Here is a 24,995-nt window from a genome sequence, read left to right on the forward strand (position 1 = left end):
AGCCAGCGGATCCCCCAGACGCCCCAGCAGGGCTTCCCATAGGAGGAGAATATGTAACAGCAGCGCCAAGACATCTGCTTTAAATAACAGCACAGCACAGACCCTTATTAAAGAGATTTACTGGGCCAAATAAGTAAACCCTAATCACTCTGAGCAATCAGATCAAACCAGATCACCCTCAGCTTGCTTTCACTTGTACCACTGGTAGTACTTCAACCCAGTGGAAGAGCTAATACACGCTGGTCTTAGCGATGACCTTCTACTGACTTTCATTTATTTCCTGGGGGCGTACCCACACCTAACCTCAGCCATAACAACAAGATGTCAGTGCTAATATTAAAGGGGAAGTCTGGTGATATTCTATATTTTCCTTATTGTCAGCAAATCCCTCGAAAAGAAAACCTACGATGAATCAATCCTGCTAACAAGTACTGCCTGAGCAGCCAAAGCCTGATATGGTTTAGGCAACGTGTTCCTTCATGGGCACTGCGGCTTGTTTGGAGTCAAACCGGCAGACATTATCCTGCTGCTGTAAATTCTCACAAGAGTACCAAATGTGCATTAATCTGCAGCAGAAACGAGTTCCCGGCAGATGCAGCATTTACTCCTGCTACAGGGCCCAGCTGTTTCAGGACATTATTTAGTCTTTTTTCCAAAATGAAACTATCGAAAGATTTACATATTCAGTAGGAACAAATAAAGCCCAGCAGAAGCTCAGGAAGACTGCATTCATGCCAGCCCTGCTCATGCTCACTCATTACTTTGATTCTCTCTCCCTCTTTTCCCTCCTTCAGCTCAATCAGCTGACCGTGGGCGTTTCACTCCGTGAGCCAATCATCTCATTGCTGTCAAAGGTTAAAACTGTTCCTGTCCTGTCCAAGTCGAGCGCCCAGGAGTCATTCCACCGCGCTCAGCAGACGTTCTCCACCACCATCACCACCTACATCGGGGAGTTATTCCGTACAGCCTCACTAGCCTCCTTAAAATGACATGCTTTGACTCTAATCAACAAAGACTCCTCTTTTTTTAGGATCAGGTCAAATAAATGAATTTGATCACTCTTTTAGTCTCTGTGTCAACAAAGTGTCTCCTGACTGAAACAGGTTGGGGTTGTGAAGCTGGAAAGTAAAGAGATGGACTAACGCATTCTTGATTTTGGTTTTCATGGGATCTGTTGTCGGTAGGAAACATACATTCTTCAATCAAATCTTAAACACGCACACACAGTAATGTCAGAAACCTGAGGCGTAGTAGATGCTAATAGCACAGCTGGGCTGAGGCCGTTGGCAGGATGTGAGGGACGGTGATGGCTGCAGAGGAAGGAGAACTGACTGTTTCACTTCCGATGACTTAACAGGAAATTCTTTCCAGTTTGACTCTATTGTCTCCAGTGTGGCAGGATGAGACGCGACAACATGTGATGCTGTCTCGTTGAACTGCGTTGGGAGGTGTTTTTGCTAGCGCACCCTTTACTTCATCATAATCTCTGTTTATCACAATTTTAAAAATCAGTTCATTAGTTACAACGGCTACTCTGATGCTTTGTTGTCGCTGCTTCTGTGTGCGACCTATTGATTTCTTTCCTAACCTTATAATCAGTTTCACAACATGTCAGCGTGACCTTTGACCGCAGGGTCAAAGGTCGGCACACACTCACCTCCGAGTCATTTTAGCACATGGAAATAAAACCTGAACAAGTGATGCACTTTTACATAAAGAAGTCTGTTTATTATTTGATATATATCATATGCATCTTCATATAATAGTTCTAATACCAGTAAGTCAAAAATAATAATCATATTATATTTATATAGAGAGATATATAGAAAACTAATCCAATAATCTACTTTTTACTTGGACTTTACTTCCTTGTAAAAAACAACATGGAGAAACGTATAATCTTATCCCCAGCTTCAATATAGGCGCTTTAAGGGAGCAAAGAAGATAATACAAAAAAGAAAAATTACACCTGAACATTGCATCTTATAGAACTATAACATCTGTCAGCAGCTAGTAATGGTGACCATCTTGGTTTAAGACACAGGAAGAGGTTGTTGTTTTTTTTATCCTTTGCTAAAACATCTTTGACAAATACGTTTTTTGTTTTGTTTTTAAATTCAGTGGAAATGGCTGAAAAAGTTGAAGACAATGGCGATCATGTGATTGGCTGGATTTGGCGACTGAGAGACAGAACATTAGATTACACCAGTCTCATTACACACTTTGAAGAAGATGGATATCTGAAGAGGAGGGAGAGAAACGGGGAGGGGGAGGAGGAGAAAGAGGGATGAGTGTGGGGAAATAATTAAGAACGGCAGGGTGTAGAAAGTTTACTTCATGTGCTTCTCCGCCAGTGATCTGCATTTGTAAACAGAGGGGTCGCAGCGCAAACCGAGTCCTCTCCCCTCATCTTCTCTCACCGATGCCCAGCGTCCCTCCCTTCCTCTGGGTGTCCTCCAGGAGGTAGCACAGCGAGAGGTATCCACTGTGATTCACTTAACTGTGGCAGTCTTCACAGTCTTTTACCAACTGCACCAATAGCACCCCCTCTTCCCACTTCCCTAAAACTCTTGATATGTAGAAATGAAAACATGGAGGCAGGCTGTTTCAGGGCTGCGGACATGGATGAGGCCATGGACGACGGACCATCTGGAGCCGTGGAGGGTGGCGCCCGGGTGTCCTCGTGTCCACCAAGGCCAGGGACGCAGGAGGGCTTCGCCACTGCCACCCCCTCCTCCGTTTGAGGAGCCGAGCTGGTCAAACTGGGGTCAAGAGGAGGCATCAAAGCTGCACGGGAGCAGAAGAGGAAGAAGAAGAAGAGGTCTTATTATTACAGCGTGACGTTTGTGAGACATTATTGATCCTTGGCTGGATTTGATAAACAGGAAAGCCCAAACCTGTATGCCTGTATAGCCATATTCACAAATGCGCCGCAACCCTGAACTTTTTCAGACATTACCCAGAGCAGCTGTATGTGTGAAGGCAAATGTTCGAATCAGTTAAACCGGACATTAGCCAGACTTTACCCTGCCGGCCCACAAGAACAAAGTCTGTGTCTTGTCTGATCGAGCCCACGTGTGAACAGAGCAGGTCAGGTCTGGAGAGCTCACAGCGAGCCAGTGGGCGTGTTGATGATGTTTGTGACATTGTGCAGAGAGTAACCGCGTCTTGCTCTTCTCTGCTTGCCTGTTTATTGCTTTGTGCATGCGAGATTGAAAGCAATGCCAAAACAGGCATCATTACGCTCGGCCCAGGCACCGCCCCATGCCTAAACCAAGGGGACTATTTCAGTATGTGAGAACACATCTGAAATGAAAAGGACAACTCTGGACAGTGTCCACAGAGTCAGGGTGCTTAAAAAAAAGCACAAATCAAGTAGTATGACTTCTAAACGTGAGATATTTCTGGATGGTGGAGGACACTGTTACTAACGCTGATGTTATACTGTTAGTGATGCTAATCAGGCATTAAGGTGTGTGATTCCACAGATGCACGCAGCTCGATAGAGTAGCCTAATCAGCTAATTTGTCTGTCTTTCACATTAGTGCTTTATTCATTAATGCTTTTTATTCACTGGCAAAGACTGCGATACATTTCATCTCAGTTCTCTGTTCCAGTCGTCACTTTTTATTTCGTCTCATTATCAGCATGAGAAAAAAAAAAAGGATGGCTATGAAGATTTCCACCATAGTTTTTTGTTGACGATATTAACACTGAGTGCTGGTGAGAATAAAGGATGCTTCTACCAACCTAACACAAGAAAATAAACAAAGGATAGTTGAAGAAAATCTGATAGCACTAATATGGCACTTATGAAGGCTGAACTAATGACTTAATGATCAATCGTTTATTAATTCTTTATAAACAGTAATAAGACCCTTTACAAATGTATATCATATGAGTCAGTTTAACCCCTTGATGCCTGAATTAATTTTGGAATAATATTAAAAAATAATTCTTCATGTTTTTGCTTTCAAATTGATCCTAAATTAAGAGGAGTTTGTTAATTTTTCTGTAGCACATACAATAGATATACATTTAGGTAGGTTCACCAACGAATGCTTAAATGCAGTAAAACCGTCTTTTTTTGTGTATTTAAAATTCATTTATTTCATCAAAACAGCCACAAAATTGGCTTACAAGCATTACATTGTAACAACAATTAGAACAGGGGTTCTTTCCCTTTGACCGGTTCGATGGGAAACCAGTGCTTGCAAAAGGTTCCTAGGTGAGTGTTGAATATGCACAAACTGGCATTAGAGGAATGCATGCGCGATTTGGCTGCAATGTGGATTAAAGCGGTATGAATTTGCGACAATCGGCATTAAGGGGTTAACATTGTAACAAACCATCTATTCTGCATTTGGTCAGAAGGTAAATCAGTCTGTTGTCACAACCTGCGTTTCCCAAGATGCTCCTTGTTAGATTTGTGCCCACGATGTTCTTCACTTATAGCTCAAAGTAAGATGTTTCTTAACATCACCATCTAGCATATACGCAGCATATAAATCATCTAATAAATTTAGCAGATTTGTTAAACATTAATCAATGTACAGTTCTTGTTAATATTTACGTTTATATTGAACATTTATGTTTTTACAACTGCTGTTTTACTATATTGTAATTCATTCAAACAAACACATACATATGCTTAGAGCTACATTTAATAAATGACTATACGCTACTAAGTGGGGGGTTACTTAAAGAGTTACTCAAAAGCAGTGGAACTGGCAAATGCATACAAGCACTATTATTGCATAGACAGTGTAGACACTTTAAGGGTTTTTTGTTTGTGTTTAGAATAACACATATTTCACAAGGAGTTTGATTGCAGTGTTAATTAACCTATTGTCGTTTACAAACCTATAGCTATGAGCCCAGTCTCTCTACTTGGTGAGGATGAATGAAGTCAGGACTACACCTCTATTTTAATCGGTAGCACAGACCACAATTATTTTTGCTGAATAATTGCTTGCAAGGTAAGGCCCCACTGACATTCTGCATGGCAATGCATTTCTCAGAAAGCATTACTCAATTTCATGCTGATGAATACTCAACCATTAGCAATACAAACAGATCAAATTCCAACCTAATTCTCTATTTCACAGCAGTCATTTTGACTTGTCATAGTAGGAAAAGCACTGGTGTTACTAATAACATTACCAATATCTCTGCTCTACCCCAGTAAGCCATGACAGTGCGACAGTGAGCAGCATGCACAATACGAGCACCCTGAAACTGAAGCAGCTGCCTATCACACCAACACAAATACTGAATGTAACCTTGAAAGATTTTAGGGTTCTTAGGGGTCTCTGTGAATGTTAACAAGTTGTTAATAAATGGATTTGGTCCAGATGCACCAGCCAAGGAGATTTTTCACAATCTGACAACGCGAAAGATGTCCTTGACTTGTTATTGATGTATAAAGCGTCAGCAAAGCATTAGCGACTGATTTATTAACCCATAATAAAGCCATTATTTAACTTGTCATGTTTTATCACAGATAGATAGATAGATAGATAGATAGATAGATAGATAGATAGATAGATGGTGGAAGCAAATGAAAGAGAGTTTGAGTGAGTAAGATGTTGATCACTGCAGGCTTTTGTGTTGCTTATCAGTGACAGATTCTTTTGTTGCCGTCTGTCTCCACCACAGCAGAGAGAGCCAGGGGACCTCACTTCAGTCTGCATTGTTAGCACATCCTTGTTGCTTTTCTCTGAGCTTGCAAATCATCTACGGGCATGAAAGTACACTTTCTTCTTTCCCTCACATGACTCACGGGTGCACATGCATAGAAGGAATGATGAGGTGGAAACACTAATGTGACAGAAAGGGAGGAAGACGCGTTCATCCACAGGTAGAGAAAGTCACCACATGTGGGAAACCACCACAAGAATGTGTGTGTGAATTGTGCCTATGATTATACGCTGTTGTGTGTGCGTGTGTTCTGGCCAGGGGTGGCGTGACTGTCCTCTAGGGGGAGGTATGTCTTGTCTTGCAGTCATTAAATATTAACACAGCCATCTCGCCCTCCCACTGGGGCCTGATTGAAGATGTAGGGGACAGGTTAGGGTCACCTCTAACGCTGTAGTCCCACTGTAAACCCACTGTGATTACACCTGGGCTGGACCACGCATGCAAACACATTACTCATCTGGAGAGGGTACACCAACCCCACAATGACACAAGATCACAACTGAATACAAGTCAGAGACATTGAGTTGATCCCCGAAAGATTAGCAAGAGGACAGGGTGAAAGTATTCAAATATTTCATGCATTCCTGACTGAGGATTTCTGATCGGCATTCCTTTACATAACACACAAATACCCTCAGAGCCGACTGTTAAATGTAGGTTTCACACTACATTTAACAGCACTCTGTATGGTAAAATAGAATAATGGGAGCTAATTACAGGATTATGAGCCCTTGTGGAAAAGACACACAATGACTGTCATTAGCTGTTCTTCTTTCACAGACTCTAATTAACAGAAAAGAGGTTTAGGAAAAAGAATTAAGGTGTGGAGGGGTTCTTACCTGTCCCATAGCTTGACATTTCTACAGTTGTTGGTGCAGCAGCCGGCTGATATCAAAGCTGTGACAAACAGAGACGAGGAAAGAGAGACAGGAAGAGATGAGTTTTAAATGTGTTGTTTTGACAAGAGAAGAGCGCCTCATTAATCTAATGATTAAGAGCTGACGTCTGTCTGTTTACACTGCCAAAACAAGGGAAAATGACTCATTCATAAAACATGGTGATCATGTATCAACAGTTTTTTTTTATCAGCAGAAATGTTTGCAAAAGGTGGAATTGGTCCTGCTCACCTTTCAAGCAAAAACTGATTTAACCATATATAATGGCTATATATATTATTATTATTTATTTAGTTTTTTTTTTTTTTTTTTTTTTTTTTTTTTTTGCAGTTATCTGAAACCACTTTCATGACTGTATTAAGCATGGAGCTATAGCCAGGATGTGCAATGTGCCTGGCACCCCCCACAGAAGATGACGAGATTTTGAGAAGTGTGAGCATCTGTCCACCAAGCATGAGTGGCAGCATGTTATTCCCTATTCACCATTAATGAGTTTTAGTGCTGCTTGGCATATTTTTTTAACTTTGGACTAAGCCAGGCGAGCAGTTTCCCCTCAGTTTCAGGCTTTATGCTAAGCTAGGCTAAGTGACTCCACGCTATAGCTCCATACTCAATGCACATATATGAGACTGGTATCAACTTTCCAATCTATCTCTTGGCAAGAAAGCGAATAACCTTTTATCACTTTTCTTGTATAAACTCAAAGCATGGGGTGACGAAAGAAATCTAGATGGGCTTTTACAATTACCCATAGTACACCCATAAGAAGCATCAAGTGCATGGCCAACACTTCATATTGTGTTGGGTAGACCAGCATTTACAACTTTTCCACATTTCCCCCTCGTGTGTTTCAGTCTTTGCTGCAATGGTGCAAGTGGCAGTGTGCCGGGGGCAGCAACCCCAGCAATTCAGTGTGGCTGAATGTGAATCATACACCCCCTTTGGGCCTTGCATTGAAATGTGTCTCATATCCAGATTGCATCTTGGTATGATTTAAAATGATTATATTAACATCTGGTATTAATATGTGTCTTCAGTTCCACCCTGAGATCTGATCGCTCTCCCCGCATTTGTGAGGAACCACAAACAACAACAAAAAAAGATGAAGCTGTGCTATTGGATGGACTTTCGACTGCTGAAGCGGGGGAAGAGGCCAAAGCGGAGGAGAATGCTGTATGCATCTGCTTTTATATCAGCTGTGGTCAGTGCCGGCGCTGCCCAGAGGACGATCTGGATCCAGATAGAAACAGGGGTTTATTTTGCTCAAGGAGTGACAGATGAAACAGCTTTGTCCACTAAAGGTTCAGGCCTTCTAATGTAAGACATCACACTACAAAATTACTGTCTTTAAACACAAGACAGGCGCTTGACTCTGTCTTGACATCCTTCAGACTCTGTGCTGCTTTATTTCTGCTTGGCAGGAAAAGTGTTGCTGCCAAACAAAACGGTGTTCGTCTAAAGTAACAACAGTAAGTACAGGACACACAGTATTTGTCCTCACACTCTCGGGCTCTGTGAGCACATCTGGTCAGAACTTGGTTCAGTTGAGAAGTGGAAAAATGCCTTTGCCTGAAGCGGTCCAAGCTTTAAAAAAAAAAAAAGTTATCCCTCTTTACCGCCTTTGCCCTTCAAAACAATTCTTTTATCCTTGCTCCCCTGCTTGATTTCTCTCTCTCTTTCTCCCTCCACCGACGATTTCCTCCCCATGAGCCCATAATCATGTTTTCAGCACATTTCCTCTACTTGGCGCGCTAACATCTCTCATTAAAGATTCATAATGCTCTTGTGACCGCCGAGTGCCGCAAAAGATTCCAGTAGCCACCTTCACTAAGTTCCCTGCCCCTTCCCTCACTCTGTTTATCTTCATGAGGGGGGGAGGGGTGGGCGAGGCAAGCCAGCACAGATATGAAAACATCTTTAAAGAGTCGGGGGATGCAGCAGCGGGCTAGAGGGTATTTTCATTTGGAGGTCAGGGTGTGTGGAATGGAATTGATTTCACGGCTAAAGCAGAGCTCATAGACCAGTTACAGAAGGGTAAACACACGATCACGCCTCACTTCCTCCTAACACACAAACACAAACAAAGTCCGCAGGAAGTTCAGCTGAGCTGTGTAGATGGCACATTTCAAAGCGGGACTTTGAGCATGCTCCGATAGATTGATGCGAACAAAGAGTGGTCGAGTGTAGAGATTCCGACTGTGGCTTTGGATTGATGCTAGAAATAAAATCAGCACTTATCAAATTTAAAAATGAATGAGGCAATCCTTGCAAATGAGCTCTGAACATATGATGGTCATATTTGTGCAAAACCAATATTTGGCCGGGTACCCGCCCAACAATTTGATTAGTTCCAGATGTGTTCCAGATGAATTTTCATAACAAACACATGGTCGGTTCCAGACCGTCCAGATTCATTTGCAAACATGCTTGATACTTTCACTGACTGTGACAGAGAGCCACGTTTGAGCGGAGCAGAATGTTTACAGTGGAAATGACCTCGTCGACGTGTGTTACTGCAAGAAACCTTTCGTAATCTTGTCTTTACTATCAACACTTTTTACCAGCGTCAGAAGAAAGTTGTTATGGTCTCCATGTGGTAACTGTAGCGCTGTACGCACATTTTTTGATGAGGTGCTTGCCAGTATAGCTACAGTATCTTCAAATTGCATGTAAAGCTCCCATAGATAATGAAATAATAACTTTACATCTAGCTTAAAACACACTAACACAAGTGGGAGACTCTCAACAGACCACTACTAAAGACCACACATAAAATCATACATTGTGCAACCTATAGTAGCTGCCTCCAGAAAAAGTCTAGCAAATAGATAAATAAAACAAAGATGCATCTAAAAAAAATGAAATATAAAAAATCGAAATAGCAACAGAGTGAAAATGAACAATGGAACAATTGAATCAGTAAGGATTTTCAGTGCGGAGTGCCAGTATTAGCTAATTCGCATGTTTACTTGCTTGTGCAAACTCATAATGTGTAATCTGTAGGCGTTATGACTTTAAGCTATTTTAAAATTGCCATAATAGACACATTTCAGCAGGTTGAGCTTTCCTGCATTTCTGCCCTTGCTTTACCGACTTATACTTGTTTTCCAAGAACATCTGTGTTATGGTTTTGTGCTTCACTTTTGTTTTTGCTTTGCGTCCTATCCACAGTACTAGCAGATGCTGTTGGTTGCCTCCATCAGTCACCTGGCCCTCGGCTTGGTGGCTGCAGAGGTTCGTCAAGAGCCTTCCCAGAGAAACACACAGAAAGTCTGCAGGAAGTGCAGCTGATAGCAGTTCAGGAACATTAATATCTGTTGGTTATACTTGTGCAAAATGAACATTAGCCTATAGGCCCGCTATACAACGTGATGAGGTCCAGATGTGCTCCAGAATATTTTTTCATAATAAACACATGTGAGTAAGGCCTTGTCATCACCCTGCTGTATGAAGGTTGGCGCCCCTCGTTCCTGAGCTCATTACCTTGTCTGGGACGTCCAGATCAGTTTCAAACATGCTTGATATGTTTGACTCATTGCATTATGTCCAGTCTGGCAGCGCTGTACATCACCATAGATTCAACTGTGATGCTTACGGTTATCTTACAGTACAGTCACAATCAAAGGACAAAGACAGGTAGGAATGCACAGTTTAAAAATCCAATAAAGACAGAAAACGCTGGAAATTATACGGTTTCATCATCGAGCTAACTCAGATCTGGTTCGTAGGACTCAAACCTCACCCGCTCAAGCACGAGAACAATTAGCTTAAATGGATTTGCTGTCCCAAGGTCAGCAGTCACACGCAAACTCACAGAAAGATCACAAGATAACAAACTGCTGTCTTGTGATGGAGCAGTCCTGTTAACACACAGCAGGCATGTGCCAAAATCCATAGAATCCCATTAAAGTGAGCTTTATCACTGTCTAATGAAACGTGCTCTTTCTGCATGCTGGGCAGCGTCCATGACCCCTTCAAGGAGAGTTATAGAGTGAAAAAACATACATCACACTCGGACGGTGTTTGTTGATTTAGTTATGGGCCGGGGCGCTAAAACCAAAATTGGATTTAACGGGATGTGAGAGATGTGTAGAGGGAAAGGGGCTCGGTGTGGGTCAGACCAAGAGTACATAGATAATGTGATTGCTCCAGAATAATGTGGGGCCTAAGCTCCCTTAAATTCCACCTCTGTACACCAGAGCTCAAGTGAAAGGCTCTAAATTTCCCCACAAAGAGATCTGTGAGATTGGCTGGGGAGACGCTGCTCCCACACTGAATAAATCACTGTTCCGGATGGGAAACCCTGCTCCCTCTGCAGCCAGACACCAATTATTAACTCTATAGAACTCATAATCTTGCAGTTCATATATAACAGATTCAACAAGGTGCTGTTAACAAAATAAGACCTCTTTTGTTAAACGAAAACAGGTGAAATTAGGTTGAAAAATGAAAGCAGCTCTGGAAAAATCCTGAAAGAGTGCTTTATCTGTATAAACTGTCAAAATCAGTAATCGAGTTGTTATTGTTGTCTGAATGGAGCCAGAGAGCACATGAAGCCACTCTCCCCAGGGCTGCTCATCTCTCAATCCCCTTTGATCTGTCAACCCCTCGCTCCGTCTCTCAACTTACAGGATCAATGCAAGGTAATTTCACATGGCCGTTCCCTCAGATCTCCTAAAAATCTGCCACATAAATTATTCAGGCTGGCTGGGCAGGAAAGCCCGTGGAGATGCATGGTAGATCAGTGACCTTCCGTTTAGCTAGCAGTCAGTCAGACCATCGGACAGACAGACAGACAGACAGCGAGGCTGCCTGGCAGGAGAGCTGCTTGTCTTCACGTCCCTCTGGCAGCTGCAGTCGGGGCTGTTGTGTGCAACTCCGAAGCGTGAGGGCGAGTTCTGAATGCATGATACAGTGATTATGTGTGGCCGTGGCACATACAGCTAGCGGAAACAAAACGCAGGATATTTATGGAGCCAAGCCGGCGTTTGGTCACTGGCTCACAGTCGATGCCACTTCAGGTCTGTGGAATCTCATCTCTCTGGTCATTCAGTGTAGCGCCAACACGCTGATTGACTCCACGGTTGGGTAGACCCTGCTGGCTTGTCTTTCTAATTCAAATCAATAAAACTACACTAAGGGTAAACTTATTCATAAGCGTCATTTAGTGACTTTTCCAAACTGCCATGTTTATGGTCATTAGACTATTGTGGGACAGGACCGTTGCGTTCCAGTAGTTAAAGCGATGTTCCAAAGCTGCAGACCTGAGAGTGTTATCAATCTAACTTTTGGCAAGAATGTGGATAAATATCTTTCCCAAAACATGGAACTATTCCTTATAAGAAACAGCTGGACTCATCAGCATCGCAGTGCAGGTATATTTCCTTTTTGCCCATTTGGTGTTCTTAGAAGCATATTTCCCCAAATCACTAACTGCTTTTCGGAGAAAAATGTGTTGTTTTCAAACTTGCATCTGCCTGAGCACTCTTTGTTCTTTTTTTATGTGTATTTTAGGCCAATAAAACGGGTGTATCTTCACAGGAGAGGGTTTTCTTCAACAATATTTTTATTATCTAAGCTCACATTTGTCATCACATTAGACTGTGCAGAGTGTAAAAACACAGGAATAAGAGAGAAAGAGCTGTCGTGCTGCTATAATTAATGCTAAGTGTCTTCTGTCTACCGTGTAAGAACTGCGATGAAGTGAGTGACGGCAGCATGTAGGCACAGCAAATAACTTGAAGCCGTGGTTTCTGCAGGTTAGCTCAGTGTGAGGCTGAAGGAGACTGTGGAGAGATGAGAGCGTGAAACTCACTGAAGTAGAGCTGGATAATTGGTGCCCTGTAGGCTGATCAAGCCTACAAGGCCTGTGTGTGTGTGTGTGTGTGTGTGTGTTTCGTTATTTGGCCTCTGCTCTGTGATCTCAGGGACACAGGCAGGCATACACACACCTAAAGGGGGAGCATGCTCATGCAGCCACGTGCAAACTCAAGCATGAAGCACAGACGTCGCATTTTGAACATTACCAGGGATTTTTGTGCGTCGTGGGAATCGTACACCCGCTCGTTTAGTCTGACGGATGGATGCTGAAATTTGAAATCTTCGTCATGAGCTCAAACTGAGAGAAACCACCAGAGCAGAAAAAAACAGAACACCGTCAGAAAGATTTATAGAAGCCAGCGCTGTCACAACCTCAGCCCTTAACTTCTTTTGTTGCTTTTGTCCTCCATGTTCGCCTCCCTACATTCTTACAAGGGCCCGTGTTGTCATCTGCACTGGTGTGGTGCGCTTTCTGCTATGATTCTCAAAGGCAGAATTAAATATTTAAGCAGACAGTTGCAAGATAAACTGTGTTGTCCTATTTAACATGTCACCACCCATCACGTCTCCACGCTGTTGAATAATATAACAGGCCGGGGGGTGTGTGTGTGTGAATAAGACGCGGACAGTATTGGTAATTTTTTCAGCTGTGAATGATGCGGGAGCTCAAGCATCCCAGAATTCTTTGCTGCTTCGTCTAGCGCCAAGGATCTGCATTTAATGACTTCTGTATGCTCAACTCCCACAAGCCTTCGGACCTCGGCGACCTCCGTCCTGAGGCTGAAACTTGTTTACACTTTCTCCCCCCTACATAATGAAATCAACTAATCCTGTTGTAGCTGTGTCATGTTAATAAGCCCTTTGTATTCACATCGAAATAATGCGACGCATTGCATCAGATATAACAAAAATGTTGAGGCGGTTTGCTTCAGAGCAATGTGATGAAAATGAAGAATTTAGGTAACGTTTCGTCACGAGGTTGTCCGGGTTACATCCAGCTGTAATAGTTTTTAGCAAGACTTTAACACTGTATTATATGGGATACAAAAGACTACATCACATTATCAAAAGTAGAATGTTAAGAAATATCAATATAAAGCTGAATTTTTTAAATCATGGCAAGATCATTCATCACTCTATATTTAGGGGAACTGTTAAACGAGTAGCATACCATCACAAAAAATGACCCATCTACTCCAGTTCAAAGCTACCCCTGAATTCTCTCAATTACACGTTTTACCTGCAGCTGAAGCTCTCACAAAGCCAGATGAAAGAGGTGATTAAATGTACCTTTTGCTGTAACAGTACAGGAAATGAGCCAGTCAGTCTGGAGCAGTGGGGGGTAATGAAATTGATTTCAGTATCTGTAAGAGGAAATCTCACAGACCAAAAGACATCTCTGAAAGAGGACTAGTAAGAGACAATGATATAAATATTATGACTGCGGTGCCAATCATTTCTCGTTGGTAGGATCAGCCCATCCGTCCGCCGTAATGGGAGCCACACACGTGCTTTGCTGTCATTCTCATCAGGATAAACATTACATCAAATGCACATAGTGCACAATATGGGCAGGAGATAAATGTATGTCCAGGAAATGGATAACTGCATCCTGGGTGTAGAGTAAGGGAGGGCTAATAACGTTGTCAGCTGCAGTGGTTTTGACATGTTGCGGCCCCGATGTGTTACCTCACTCTCCAGCCCTGTTTTAACATATGATGGTGCTCCAAACACCGTCACAGTGATGGCAGCAGCAGAGCCGCTCATCACTGCTGCTTGATCAGTGATGCATATGCACAACAGACCGAGCGTTAAAGCAAGGCGATGCAATAACACATTTTCTCTCTTACAGGTTAAAAGTTTAATTCACTGACATGAAATGCAACATGCAACACTACCTTACCTGGTCTGCTATGACCAGTAGCCTGCTGGCTAATGTTTGCAAACTTGAATCCCTTTCCAGACATAACATAACGTAGCTGTCTTCACCCATCTGTTATGGTAATGGCTTTTTGTCATCCAGACGTAGGCATCCGGTACATAAATATTTGTAATGGCTTTATTCAGACTTGACAGCACATGACAGGACGATGCAATGCAGTGCTGTACGTGGCACCTGGTACGCCACAGGGAGTGGTGGCGGTGTCACTGCTGGAGAACAGCGGTGAGTTAATTAACAGTTAATAATATGAGGGATGGAAAGTGTTCTCAGTTCTCTGACAGCGATGCATTTTAAAAAGTACTTCATATTTGACCATCATGAACGCTGGGGACACTCACCCCGGGACACATTCACTCATAGATTTTCTCATCATTTACTGGAATTCTGCTGCTTATTTTATGATGAAGGAGAAGAATAGAATTACAAGACATTAAGGTGGGAGTCTTGTTTAATTCCCATTTGTTCACATGCTGCATGTACATTTCTACACACGGCATGGACAGAAATTAAAAATATAGAGTGGAAGTACTTCCTACACATCCTAAAATTGTCACTTGTGGCCAGAGTGGCTGCTGTTGAGCAGAACTTACTGAGACTTGTTCAGAGGTACAGAGGTAAAGTGGCAACCTGAAACACTGCCAGCTCTCAGCATGACACACAGCTGCAGCTGAAGTAAATGCAACATAGCTAAATGTGGTTACTGTTGGTGACTTTGGGACTGACAGAGGTTCCCTCAGGCCCAGTGCTGCCCTCATACATGGCAGCCACTCAACTTCCAGTTAATTACCTGGCCTAGCAAGCTAATTTCCTCTCAGCTCAGTGGGCCGCTCCCCACCGGCGCAGCATAAGAGGACAAAGACTGTTCTCCATTCCACTGGGTTTGCATGTCTACCGGATGACTGGGGCTACTGTGGAACATTTGTCACATACCTCTGGGGTTTGGGCTGGAGCGACACTAGTACATGCCAAGCAGCAGCCTTCATAACTCACACAGCTACTTAGGAGCTTCTGGTGTGTGTGTGTGTGTGTGTGTGTGTGTGTGTTTGGGAACATCCTACAACAGCTTACTGTTCGACGCGTTCATAAATAAAGATTCAATGATCTGTTTCAATGTGGGTTTTTTTGTGTGCGTGTTTTTCACAGACACGCAGTAAGATTTATATACATCAGGGCAGCAAAATGCTGCACGTGCACACTCTCATAAACGTTCATCTTGGCTGTATACGCCGTACATAATCATTCTCCTTGCCTCTCCCTAATTTATAATTTAGCTTGCCAAAAATAATTTTTGTTCCCTTGTTGGAGACATTTCACACTCCATTTCCCATTCACATCACTGTTGTCATGAGTATTTGGCAAAAAAAAAAAACAATCTGTGTGCATTGGTTGAGTATCACAAGGAAACGAGGCGATCTTCGTTCCGTCCACGGGAAGCAAGCTTTAAAGAGGCGAGGCTGGCGGCGACTTGATTAAAAATGACAATGATATGCACCAGAGGTAGATAAACAAAATGCCTAATCATGCAGTCCTTGGTTAACGGCTTCTCTGATGGCCTATAGGCAAGGGTGTTTGGGATAATTGGTCTCAGGTGTGATTACAAATTCAAATGCCATGATAGCATTTAAAAGTAACATTTTCCCCTTTGCAGGGTTGTGATAAAGACATCCACCTTTGAGAATCGCACGTCTCTGATGGCCTAAACTATAACTACCTCTGGAGTTTTTAACCTGCTCTCCTTCCTCTGCTGTTTCAAATGATAAAGCACATGACGCAGAGAACGCCGCCCATTTATCTGCGGCAATATAAACACAGATTTATGTGCCTACACAACACCATGCCACTTTAGCAAGTTAAACTAGTAATGAAAGGTAAAGCTGGGATGGTAGCAGTACAGATGAGGCTATCTGGTAATAATTCTAATCCATTTGAGTTACAGCAGCCTAATGCTCCTCCAAATCCTTTCATGCCAAGCAGCTGTGACAAACATTTGAGTTTCTTCATGCCGCTTAGGCTGTAAGACTTCACAATTTGTCAAGGGGATGCTTTCCATCCATTGCCTTGGCAGATGAGTGAAGAAGAGGAGGCTAGAGTGGAGTCAGAGGAAGAGGAAAAGATGTGTTGCAGAGGGGAAGACAGAAAGAGACAGGGAGAAGGAGGGGAACAGCCAGTAATCCACTCAAATACTTCCTCAACCCTCTTTGCTCAGCTCAGCCTGGCAAACAGTGCATCCTCCGGCCTCCTCCAGAAAGAGGGCTTTGTAATCAGAGTTCTCTCTCTGTCCGACAGCTGGTTGTTCACACTGGCAGCCAATTAGGATGGAAGGAGAGGAAGACAGAGAGAGGAGGGAGAGATGTAGCCAGGCTTTCTCAGTGACAGTGGAGAGGGAGAACATTATCTGTGGCCAGCGATGATTTCCTGTTGCACTGACAGGCAGCAGCACTTCTAAACAACAGCCAGAGGAGCTGAGCGTCGGAACTGATGCTGTGATTGTGACGATTAACAGAATCGGTGGGACAGTGGGATGATCTTTGCTAATTCGATCAGATATTTTACGCTCAAGAATGGAGAATCTTGGTGCCAGCATTTGTCAGTTCTCGTTAAGTCAAAAGACACCAAAAAAGGTTAGACGTGAACATGCGAAAGTTCACCAGACACTTACTTTGAAGATTCAGTTTCTGTTCGCCAAACCCCTCCCTCAAACAGTGGTTGTCCAATCACAGCTTAGCAACTGTAGTTAGGCACTGCAGGCCAAAACCAATAGTTAAGACACAAGAGCAAAAGTGGAAGACTAAACAGTGTGTTCATCTCTTACCTAAGCTGAAAAATGTAGAACATCTGGCTAGCTAGCTTACTACCAGGGTGCACATCATTGGCTAGCATTACGTTATGTTGGAGGGTCCCTGGCTACGTTCACTGTGTAGTATTTCCCCCCTGCCTTAGACCCAGTTCTGTATGCAACGATATCGGAGGTTATGCTAACATGAGCGGCTCTGCCCTGCTCCTCCTGTTACTATTGTGAACTGTGTACCATGCAAGACCAGAGAGCTTGACACATAGCAACAGTAACTAAGGGGGGTGGGGCTTGAGAAGGGTCAGTTGTAGAGTGATTGTTTTTCACTGTGTGTGTGTGTGTGTGTGTGTGTGTGTGGCATTCACTGGCATCACAAGGGCAGAGGTTCTCCCACACACTGTAATGTCTTTTTTCCCATGTGACTTTTTTTTCTCCTCCAGATCATCTGAGCAGCTTATGCTAATATGCAGAACTTGTGATTGCTAAAGCAGAAAACATGATTAAGTCTCTCCTCTTTTCGAAAAAGACCCTCTGTAGCGCTGAGTTCCTATAAGCTTAACAGTCACCCCTCCAGTCTGGGTCAGGAGACTTCTGTACTTCTGTTCATGGCTGATTATCTCTGCCTAAGAGGAAATGTATCACATGATAAGTTGTATTTGATGTGGGTCACAACTGAAGGTTTCACTGTTTATTTGTACTGCCCAGCATCACATACTGAGTCTTAACAGGCTTCACAGGCTCATCATTTTATATGGACAAGGCAATATTTATTGTTATTCAGGAACTTGCAAAATTCCAACACAACATGCCGTTATTTTATCTTTAATTTATAGATGTAGTACTCCCTGTCTTCTCCAAAAGCTTTTTTAGCTACACCACTTATCACCAGTTGTTTTCTGAATTATGTATTGTTGAGATGAGAGGGTAAGCTTACGCAGGCTACAGTTATTTTCTGGCAGAAGACTAGACATCTCCGTCACTGTACAAAGCAAACACAAAGTGCCTCTAGTCATTTGGGGGGGGTTGTGCCTTTCTCCTGGCTGACGCTATTAGAGAATATGTGTGATAAGCTTCCCAAAACATGCGACAGCAGATTGTATGAAAAAGCTGCAGAGGTCAGAGTATTGTTTTGCTTTCATTTTGGATTTGTCAGGAATTTAAATGGCCCGAGGTTCAGTACTGTCAAGTGGCACGTGAACATTCATTTGTCAGAATAAAAACCTACACTGCTACAGTGACCCTGGATGGGACACTGTGGCACATCCACCCAAATCACATACACACACACAAGTACATAAAAAATGAAATAATACTGCGCAAAGGGCTTAGAGGATAATCCAAGCGAGTGGAGTGTACTACATCGTCACAGGAATTAAATTCCCTCTTCGTCCGAAAAAGGACATGGCAGTGAGGATGGGTCAGTGGATGACACAAGCAGACACGGCCACAAAGCTGCTCTCTTTACCTCTCCCACCTCACAAATCTCTTCATTCGCTTTCTTTCCTCATCCTCAACAGTGCAGTGTTTGTGTATTTTAGTCTGTCAGCAGCATTTTGAAGCAATTAATTCAGTATCTGCACCACAAAAGCAAAAACTTTAACCTCAAGTGTTGATTACATGTCTTGGTCTAACTGCAAAAATTGTGTTGTGACACTTGAAGTTAGTGTCCTTGTCAGGTCAGCGGAGGCATGGCGGCCCTGCAGGGACGTGTTTGTGATAGAGACACAGCCATCCTGACAGACAGACAGCCATGATATACCAACATGACCCTTCAGCAACACGCACACACTTTTCTCACACACAGGTTTAATGAGGTCTTTATGAACCTGGTTAAAGGCTATTTGGTGCGTGCATTTCACTCCAAGCTAAGTTTGCAACTGTTATGCCACAGTTGGCAAACCACCAGCCTCAAGGGCCGGTGAGTGCCCTGTGCACTCACAACATTTTCCAGTTTAGGATTTGTGAGGCATTAATGTGGCGTGGCCTTTTTCTAACATCATATGAGGTTTCAGGTTCCATCAAGATTGAAATCTCTTGTGGAGCGACAGAGTGCACAGAGAGCTAGAATAGAAACAGATTGATGATCTAAATTAAAGTTGTGTGCGTCTTTATAATAATCCGGCGCAATCTGTACATTGCAAAATGGAGAGAGAGAGAGCGTGTTTCCTACCAGACTGCTATTTCTGAGGCTACAGTGGCTGTTTTGCAATGCTTCACGGGGTACTTCAGCGATTCAGTATTTGGGTTTCATTTAGCTGGGAGGACAGTTTACAAAAAAATAGTCTAAAGGGAAGGAGGTTGAGATATCCTGACCCCTGTTTTCCAGTATGGCTCAAGCCCTCAAAACACGTCCTCAGAATAGGTTGTCAGTGACTCTCAGTATGGTGTATATGACTGATGGAGAGTTCCAGCGACAGGCGCACAGACTCACATAGTTACATCCAGTACTGTTTAACATTTAAAACGATTGCAGTTTGGTTAGGTTTAGTCAACAAAATTACTTGGTAAGGTTTAAAAAAGATCATGGTGTGGTTTCAAATAGCTGTATAAGTTGACTACCATTACAATACACACGTTTCCTCCTTTGCTCTTTTTATAATTATTATGGCCACTAGGGGTCGCCACCTAACAATAAACATGCGTCATAATAAGATGCTTGCACAGATGACGTATACGGCCTATACCTAAACACTACAATTCCAACAATGAGACTAAATATTGTCTCTTTGTCAGACCATCCCTGTCTGGTAAATACCAGTGTTTTTCAGATGCCACAACTCCAGTTTGTAACAGAGTCTTTCCGTCAACATCTTCAGTCTCCAAACCCAAGCTAAGATAACCCGAATGACATCACAATTTCATCATCGGGGTTATTTTCTCAGACTTGACAAAGCTTCTGCAGAGCCACAGATGACACACAATAGTTTTCACAGGCTGAGTCGTATTCCAAGCAAGTAAACTGAGCTTAATGTGTAAAATCTGTGGAGCGCCGCTTTAAGGTCAGCGAATGTTAGCAAAGATAGCACGCTCTAACCAATGATACGTTCTTTGCTCTGTAAATGTCACATTAAAAAACATCAATCCAAATGAACAGGCAGAAATGACTTAACCTTGAGTAACAATATCACACAACCTCACATATTGGCATTACTTCATGAGAGGTAATTGAAATCCTTGCTGTAACAGTTGGATCTGCTCCGCTCTGTTTAGGCTGTTTCTGTTTCTCTTGTAGTTTCAGCCTCATATTGCCGAGTCAGGAAGATATTTCACCTTGAGGAATTTGTCCTTTAGCTTGTGCCAGCTCTGTGCCACTCAGCACTTTTTTTCCCCCGGACTCCAGAAATCATTATCAGCCACCGTGGGGTATTTAAAGAGCAGCCAAGTTGGTACTTTGATATTCCTCCTTCCCTCTGACATCCTTAGCTCCGACTGATCTCACTGAGATAGGCATCACTGCAGCAAAGATTTTGGGGTAACTGGTCGGTGCACGTGCAAGCCTTTTTGTGTGCCAGCAGCTGCGACGCTACAGCACACACTGACATCTGAGAGCGGTTCATTTGAGCTGAATCTGTTCAACTTAGACGCAGGACATGTAAAATAAATATTTCTGAACCCTTTATTTTCTCTTTCATGCACTGAGCCAGCCCACATTCCTCTCGAGATGCCCAAAAAATCAATAATGCTGTAAATTTTGCAACAGTCAGAATGAGGAAGAGTATCTCTATTTTCTCAATCGTGTTAACAGTGTTTACAGAGAAAAAAACTGTCTCTGCCGTACAGCAAAAACTTTAATTAACACAATTAAGACAACACTTTAATTAACCGACTTGCAAAACCTGGAGTGGCTTTTGTGCTCAAGTTTGTCCTTCCCATCCTTTTGGGGACAAAATATAAGTCCCCATCATGTAAACCATTCAGTTTCAGGGTGAAGACTTGGTTTAAGGTTTTGGTTGAGGTTGGGGTCATGGTAAATCTCCAGGAAATGAATGCAAGACAGTGTAACATCCTCTGAAGTGGTGGAAAGATGGTGTGTGTGTGTGTACCTTGAGTCTATGTGATTTATATACCTTTGTATTTAAAAGATGTTGCATAGCATCATCCACTGCATTTAAGGGCATGTGTGCATGAGTTAGATCATTTCATTTTTTTTTTGGCCTTTCTGAGAGGAGGACTGATGTTAATCAGAGGATCTAAACACAGGGTGATCACGTCCACTCACACAGAAACATAACCATGCATATACACCTACCATTCATGCCATTGTAGATGCTGCGATGATGTGGCGACAGCTCATCCACAGCCGGCCTCCTCTGCCCCTCTCTCACAGGGCTGCCAAACTTCACATGGTCAGGGCTCATACTGTACTGGTGCCTATGAGTTTCCGGGCTGCCCCCTTGGACCACGCAGCCCTTTTCATGGTGTTCAGTGGTCCCTAAATGTGCCAGTTGGGGTTCGGGGCTCCCACAGCCAGTACTGCTAATGCTGCTCCTGTGGTGCCTCTGATAGAGCTCCCCGCTGCCTCCCTGACCCAGGAAGTGCTGCCTCTGGCCCAGGAGGAGATCGGAGCTGTGGTGCTTCGGGTGCTGCTCTGGACTTCGGCGGCCCACGTTCCTCCCATATTTTTCCGGACTGAGGCCCCGCATGACTCGGCTGTGGTCAGGCACAGATATGGAGCCACAGCGTGGCCGGCAGAGCTGGGGCAGGGTGTATGGGTACTCCAGGCTTGTACTCCGGTGGCGCCCAGCAGGGTGCTCAGGGCTGGACACCTCCCTCTCTCCTCCACTTCCACCTCCTATTCCACTGATGCTGCTACACCTGGGTTTGTGCACAAGCTCAGGGCTCCCCTTTTCCCCACCACTACCGACTCCACCCACCCCTGGAGCCAGGTGAGGCTGCTTCTGGTGAGGGTGATCGGAGCTGTCGGCGCTGCCTGCGCTGGAGGTGCTGCTCCCATCCCCCACGTCTCTCATCAGGAGACCATGCCCGGGCACCAGCAGCAAACTATTCTGGCTGTCTATGGAGTTTCGGCACCCTCCCATGCCTACAGTCCCTCCCCCTCCGCTTCCACCACCGCCACCTCCTCCACCTACCAACCCCTTCTCCTCATCCAGCAGCAGGCAGAGCTCCTTCAGCTCCAGGTTCTCCCGGATTACCTCCTCCTGTCGAAGCTCCAGCTCCTTGAGTTTCTGGAGGTAGAGGGTCACCTCTTTACGCATGATGCTGGCACTGTAACGTCCCAAGCGCTGCCACTCCCTGGAGACGCGCTTGCCTTTCTGGCGGTCGTCGTCCAGGAAGCAGCACAAGTCCCGCAGCTCACGGTTGTCTTCCTGCAGCTTCTGATTTATGTCCTGAAAGGAAGAGAAGGAGGAAAAATAACAAACAAGAGGAAAAGAGAGTTAAACCGAGGCCTAAGGATTAAGAGGCATCATAAAATATGACGATGCTGATCATGGCAGAAAGAGCACAAATGTGCTTTTGTTTTGGTACAAAACAAAATAGCCTGTCTTCTATTCATTTAGCTCCCAAGTAAATCGCTGCAACCATTGTCCAATTTCAATCCATTTCACTGCTCTTTCAGATATCAGTCAAATGCTGTATGCAATCATAATGAGATGAAATCCTAATCCTCTCTGCCTTTCCCATAAAAGCACTGACTCATTGCGTACCATTCAATGTGAAGCACATAATGAAGATTATAATGCTCTGTAGGAGATGGAGAGGCCACACACAGGAATAAGACAGGGTTGGGGTTGTGAAATCACCCGCCCTCAACACTTTACACCCAGCAACGTTTGCTTAAACATCCCTTCCTCACCTCCCCGAGAGCTCCTTCTCTTTCTCCCCTATACTCCCTCTCCCGCTCTCTCTCCCTTTCTTACCCTCCAGCTCTTTCCTGTGTAATTAGGTAGCTTGCATGGGTGGAGAGGTGTCGAGGTCTCCAAGAAAGGCAAATGATCCACAAGTGCTTCATCTGAGGCTACCTCAGGCTGGGTCTCAGCTTTAACTGAAAACATTGTGGACAGTGTCATATTCGTCTTAGTAGTGCAGAAACTGAAGGCAGCAGGTAAAGGTTACTTGCATATACTTTCAAAGCAAATGCCACGTTGCAAATTGCACTGCACGTAATGTAGATTTATGAGCAGGAATGGTGTAGGGATGTGAGGTGTGTGTGTAGCTAAAACACAGAGAGAGATCTGGACAGCAGATTTGAGACCTGGCATATGAACAGAGCAGGAGATTTAAAGAGAGACAGGCCCTCCTCTTCCAGGATGAATTTCTACCTCACCGGCCTGCACTGTAATCTCCCCTGCTCTGTGTTTTATGAGCTGAGTTGCAGGGACACATTTTATCATTGATTCGGTCATATGTGTCTCTCCTCTTGTTAATTAAACTCGTCTTGTTTTTTTTTTTTTAAACCATGAATTTCTTTCCCAGCACAACTTATGTGAAAACTATAAGCCTGCCTTAGGTTGAGAATTGCCATAAAGCAAGCGTGCACACAGGGTCCGCATTCATCCACATCCGATTGCCACACAGGCCTGCACAGTTGCACAACGAACTTCAATGATACCATCGATCCTCACACCATGTTTGTAGAGGCGCTCTCTAAACAGTGCAACATCCCTCCCGCTATGCGCGCTCTCAGGTGCGCTCCGAGCCTATGATCTCATCCTTAACCAATGCGCGCCCCCTCACCTTCAGCCCCCTGATCTCGTTCAAATGCAGCTGGAGGCTGCGATTGACCTCTCGGATGAGATTCCCGTGGTCCAGAATCACGCTCATCTTGTCGGCCTCAGATCGCCTCAGCCGCCGCACCAGATCCTCTTTGGTCCACTTGAGCAGCTCCTCGTCAGTCAGGCCGGAGATGTCCTCCGCTGGACTTTCAGTCTTTGTTATCGACAGCTGGAGCTGGGGCTGGGGCGGCGGAGTCGCTTTCTCCATTGGCACAGCTCCTCCGGCACCGACAAAGCGCAGAAAATAGTCAGAGGCTCGTTGGCGACCTCTGCTCGCATCCGCTCCCCGGTCGACTGGAGGTGGAAAACGGTTACCGGTAGAAAGTCAGTCGCATAGTGTGGCCTTTTCTGTCGCTCCCGACTCTTCCACTCTCTGCCAGAGCAACAGCTGACGATGCCGGCTGAGTGCGATACGGAGGAGAAGATGCTCTGCTGTCTTATCACTGCAACATCCTCACAGCCAGGGAGGCACCGCAGGCAGCCGACACGCACCGTGACTTATCTGCTCGGTTTAGTATCCAAATCCGGTCCCAAACGCGGTCAAAGTGAGAAAAAGCTTCGGCGGACGGTCGGTGCACACACCTGCCGCCTGTATGTTCAGCACTGTGCGAGAGAGAGAGGAGAGAGTCCGCTGTGCACGGCAGCAAGCTCTCTCTCTCTCTCTCTCTCTCTCTCTCTCTCTCTCTCTCTCTCTCTCTCTCCCCTCCAGGGGTTTATGCTCCACCAAAAATACAGCTTGGTTACAGCGCCACTTAATGTTCAAAGACGCACTAAACAAGCTGTGTGAAGTGATGCTTGTCTCCCTCAGGTTCCCGGTATCTCTCCCATCTGACGCTTTGTTACAATGCTAGGCCTACAGTCAGTGGTGTGAGAAGTGATCAGATCTTTTAGCTGCTTGTGTGAAAGAAGCAACACCAAAATATGTGGTTACAAGTAAAAGTCCTGCACTCAAGCCCATAAAAAAAAAAAATGTCCTGAGGCGCAGGACAAAAGTAAAAGCTTGTTATGCAGGGTTAGTGATGTTCCACCACTGCATTACCACTTTTAGATCAACTTTAATAGCATCAGGGCTGCACGGTGGCTCGGTGGTTAGCAGCGTCGCCTCACAGCTA

General features: G+C 44.3%; 1 protein-coding gene across 1 annotated transcript; it reads right to left on the reverse strand.

Annotated features, from left to right (window-relative positions):
* Nucleotides 1–1,703: 1,703 nt before the first annotated feature.
* On the reverse strand, nucleotides 1,704–24,458 carry ccdc85al (coiled-coil domain containing 85A, like). Its single transcript, XM_041933728.1, has 4 exons — nucleotides 23,846–24,458; nucleotides 21,399–22,497; nucleotides 6,540–6,597; nucleotides 1,704–2,787 (listed from the first exon to the last, which is right to left on the reverse strand). The coding sequence occupies exons 1-4, from the start codon at nucleotides 24,089–24,091 to the stop codon at nucleotides 2,769–2,771; spliced, it is 1,422 nt and encodes a 473-aa protein (XP_041789662.1). The 5' UTR covers nucleotides 24,092–24,458; the 3' UTR covers nucleotides 1,704–2,768.
* Nucleotides 24,459–24,995: the final 537 nt, after the last annotated feature.

Source organism: Chelmon rostratus, chromosome 3 (genome assembly GCF_017976325.1).
Source record: "Chelmon rostratus isolate fCheRos1 chromosome 3, fCheRos1.pri, whole genome shotgun sequence".
In the NCBI taxonomy this organism is placed as follows: Eukaryota; Metazoa; Chordata; class Actinopteri; order Chaetodontiformes; family Chaetodontidae; genus Chelmon; species Chelmon rostratus.

What these genes read in the sequence shown, in the direction of transcription:
- ccdc85al (XM_041933728.1), bottom strand. Translation starts at nt 24,091, where the DNA reads ATGGAGAAAGCGACTCCGCCGCCCCAGCCCCAGCTCCAGCTGTCGATA. An exon ending in ACGAGATCAGGGGGCTGAAG is followed by an intron (nt 22,498 to 23,845) that starts GTGAGGGGGCGC and finishes TCTTCCTTTCAG; the next exon opens with GACATAAATCAGAAGCTGCA. An exon ending in CATCTACAATGGCATGAATG is followed by an intron (nt 6,598 to 21,398) that starts GTAGGTGTATAT and finishes TGTTTGTCACAG; the next exon opens with CTTTGATATCAGCCGGCTGC.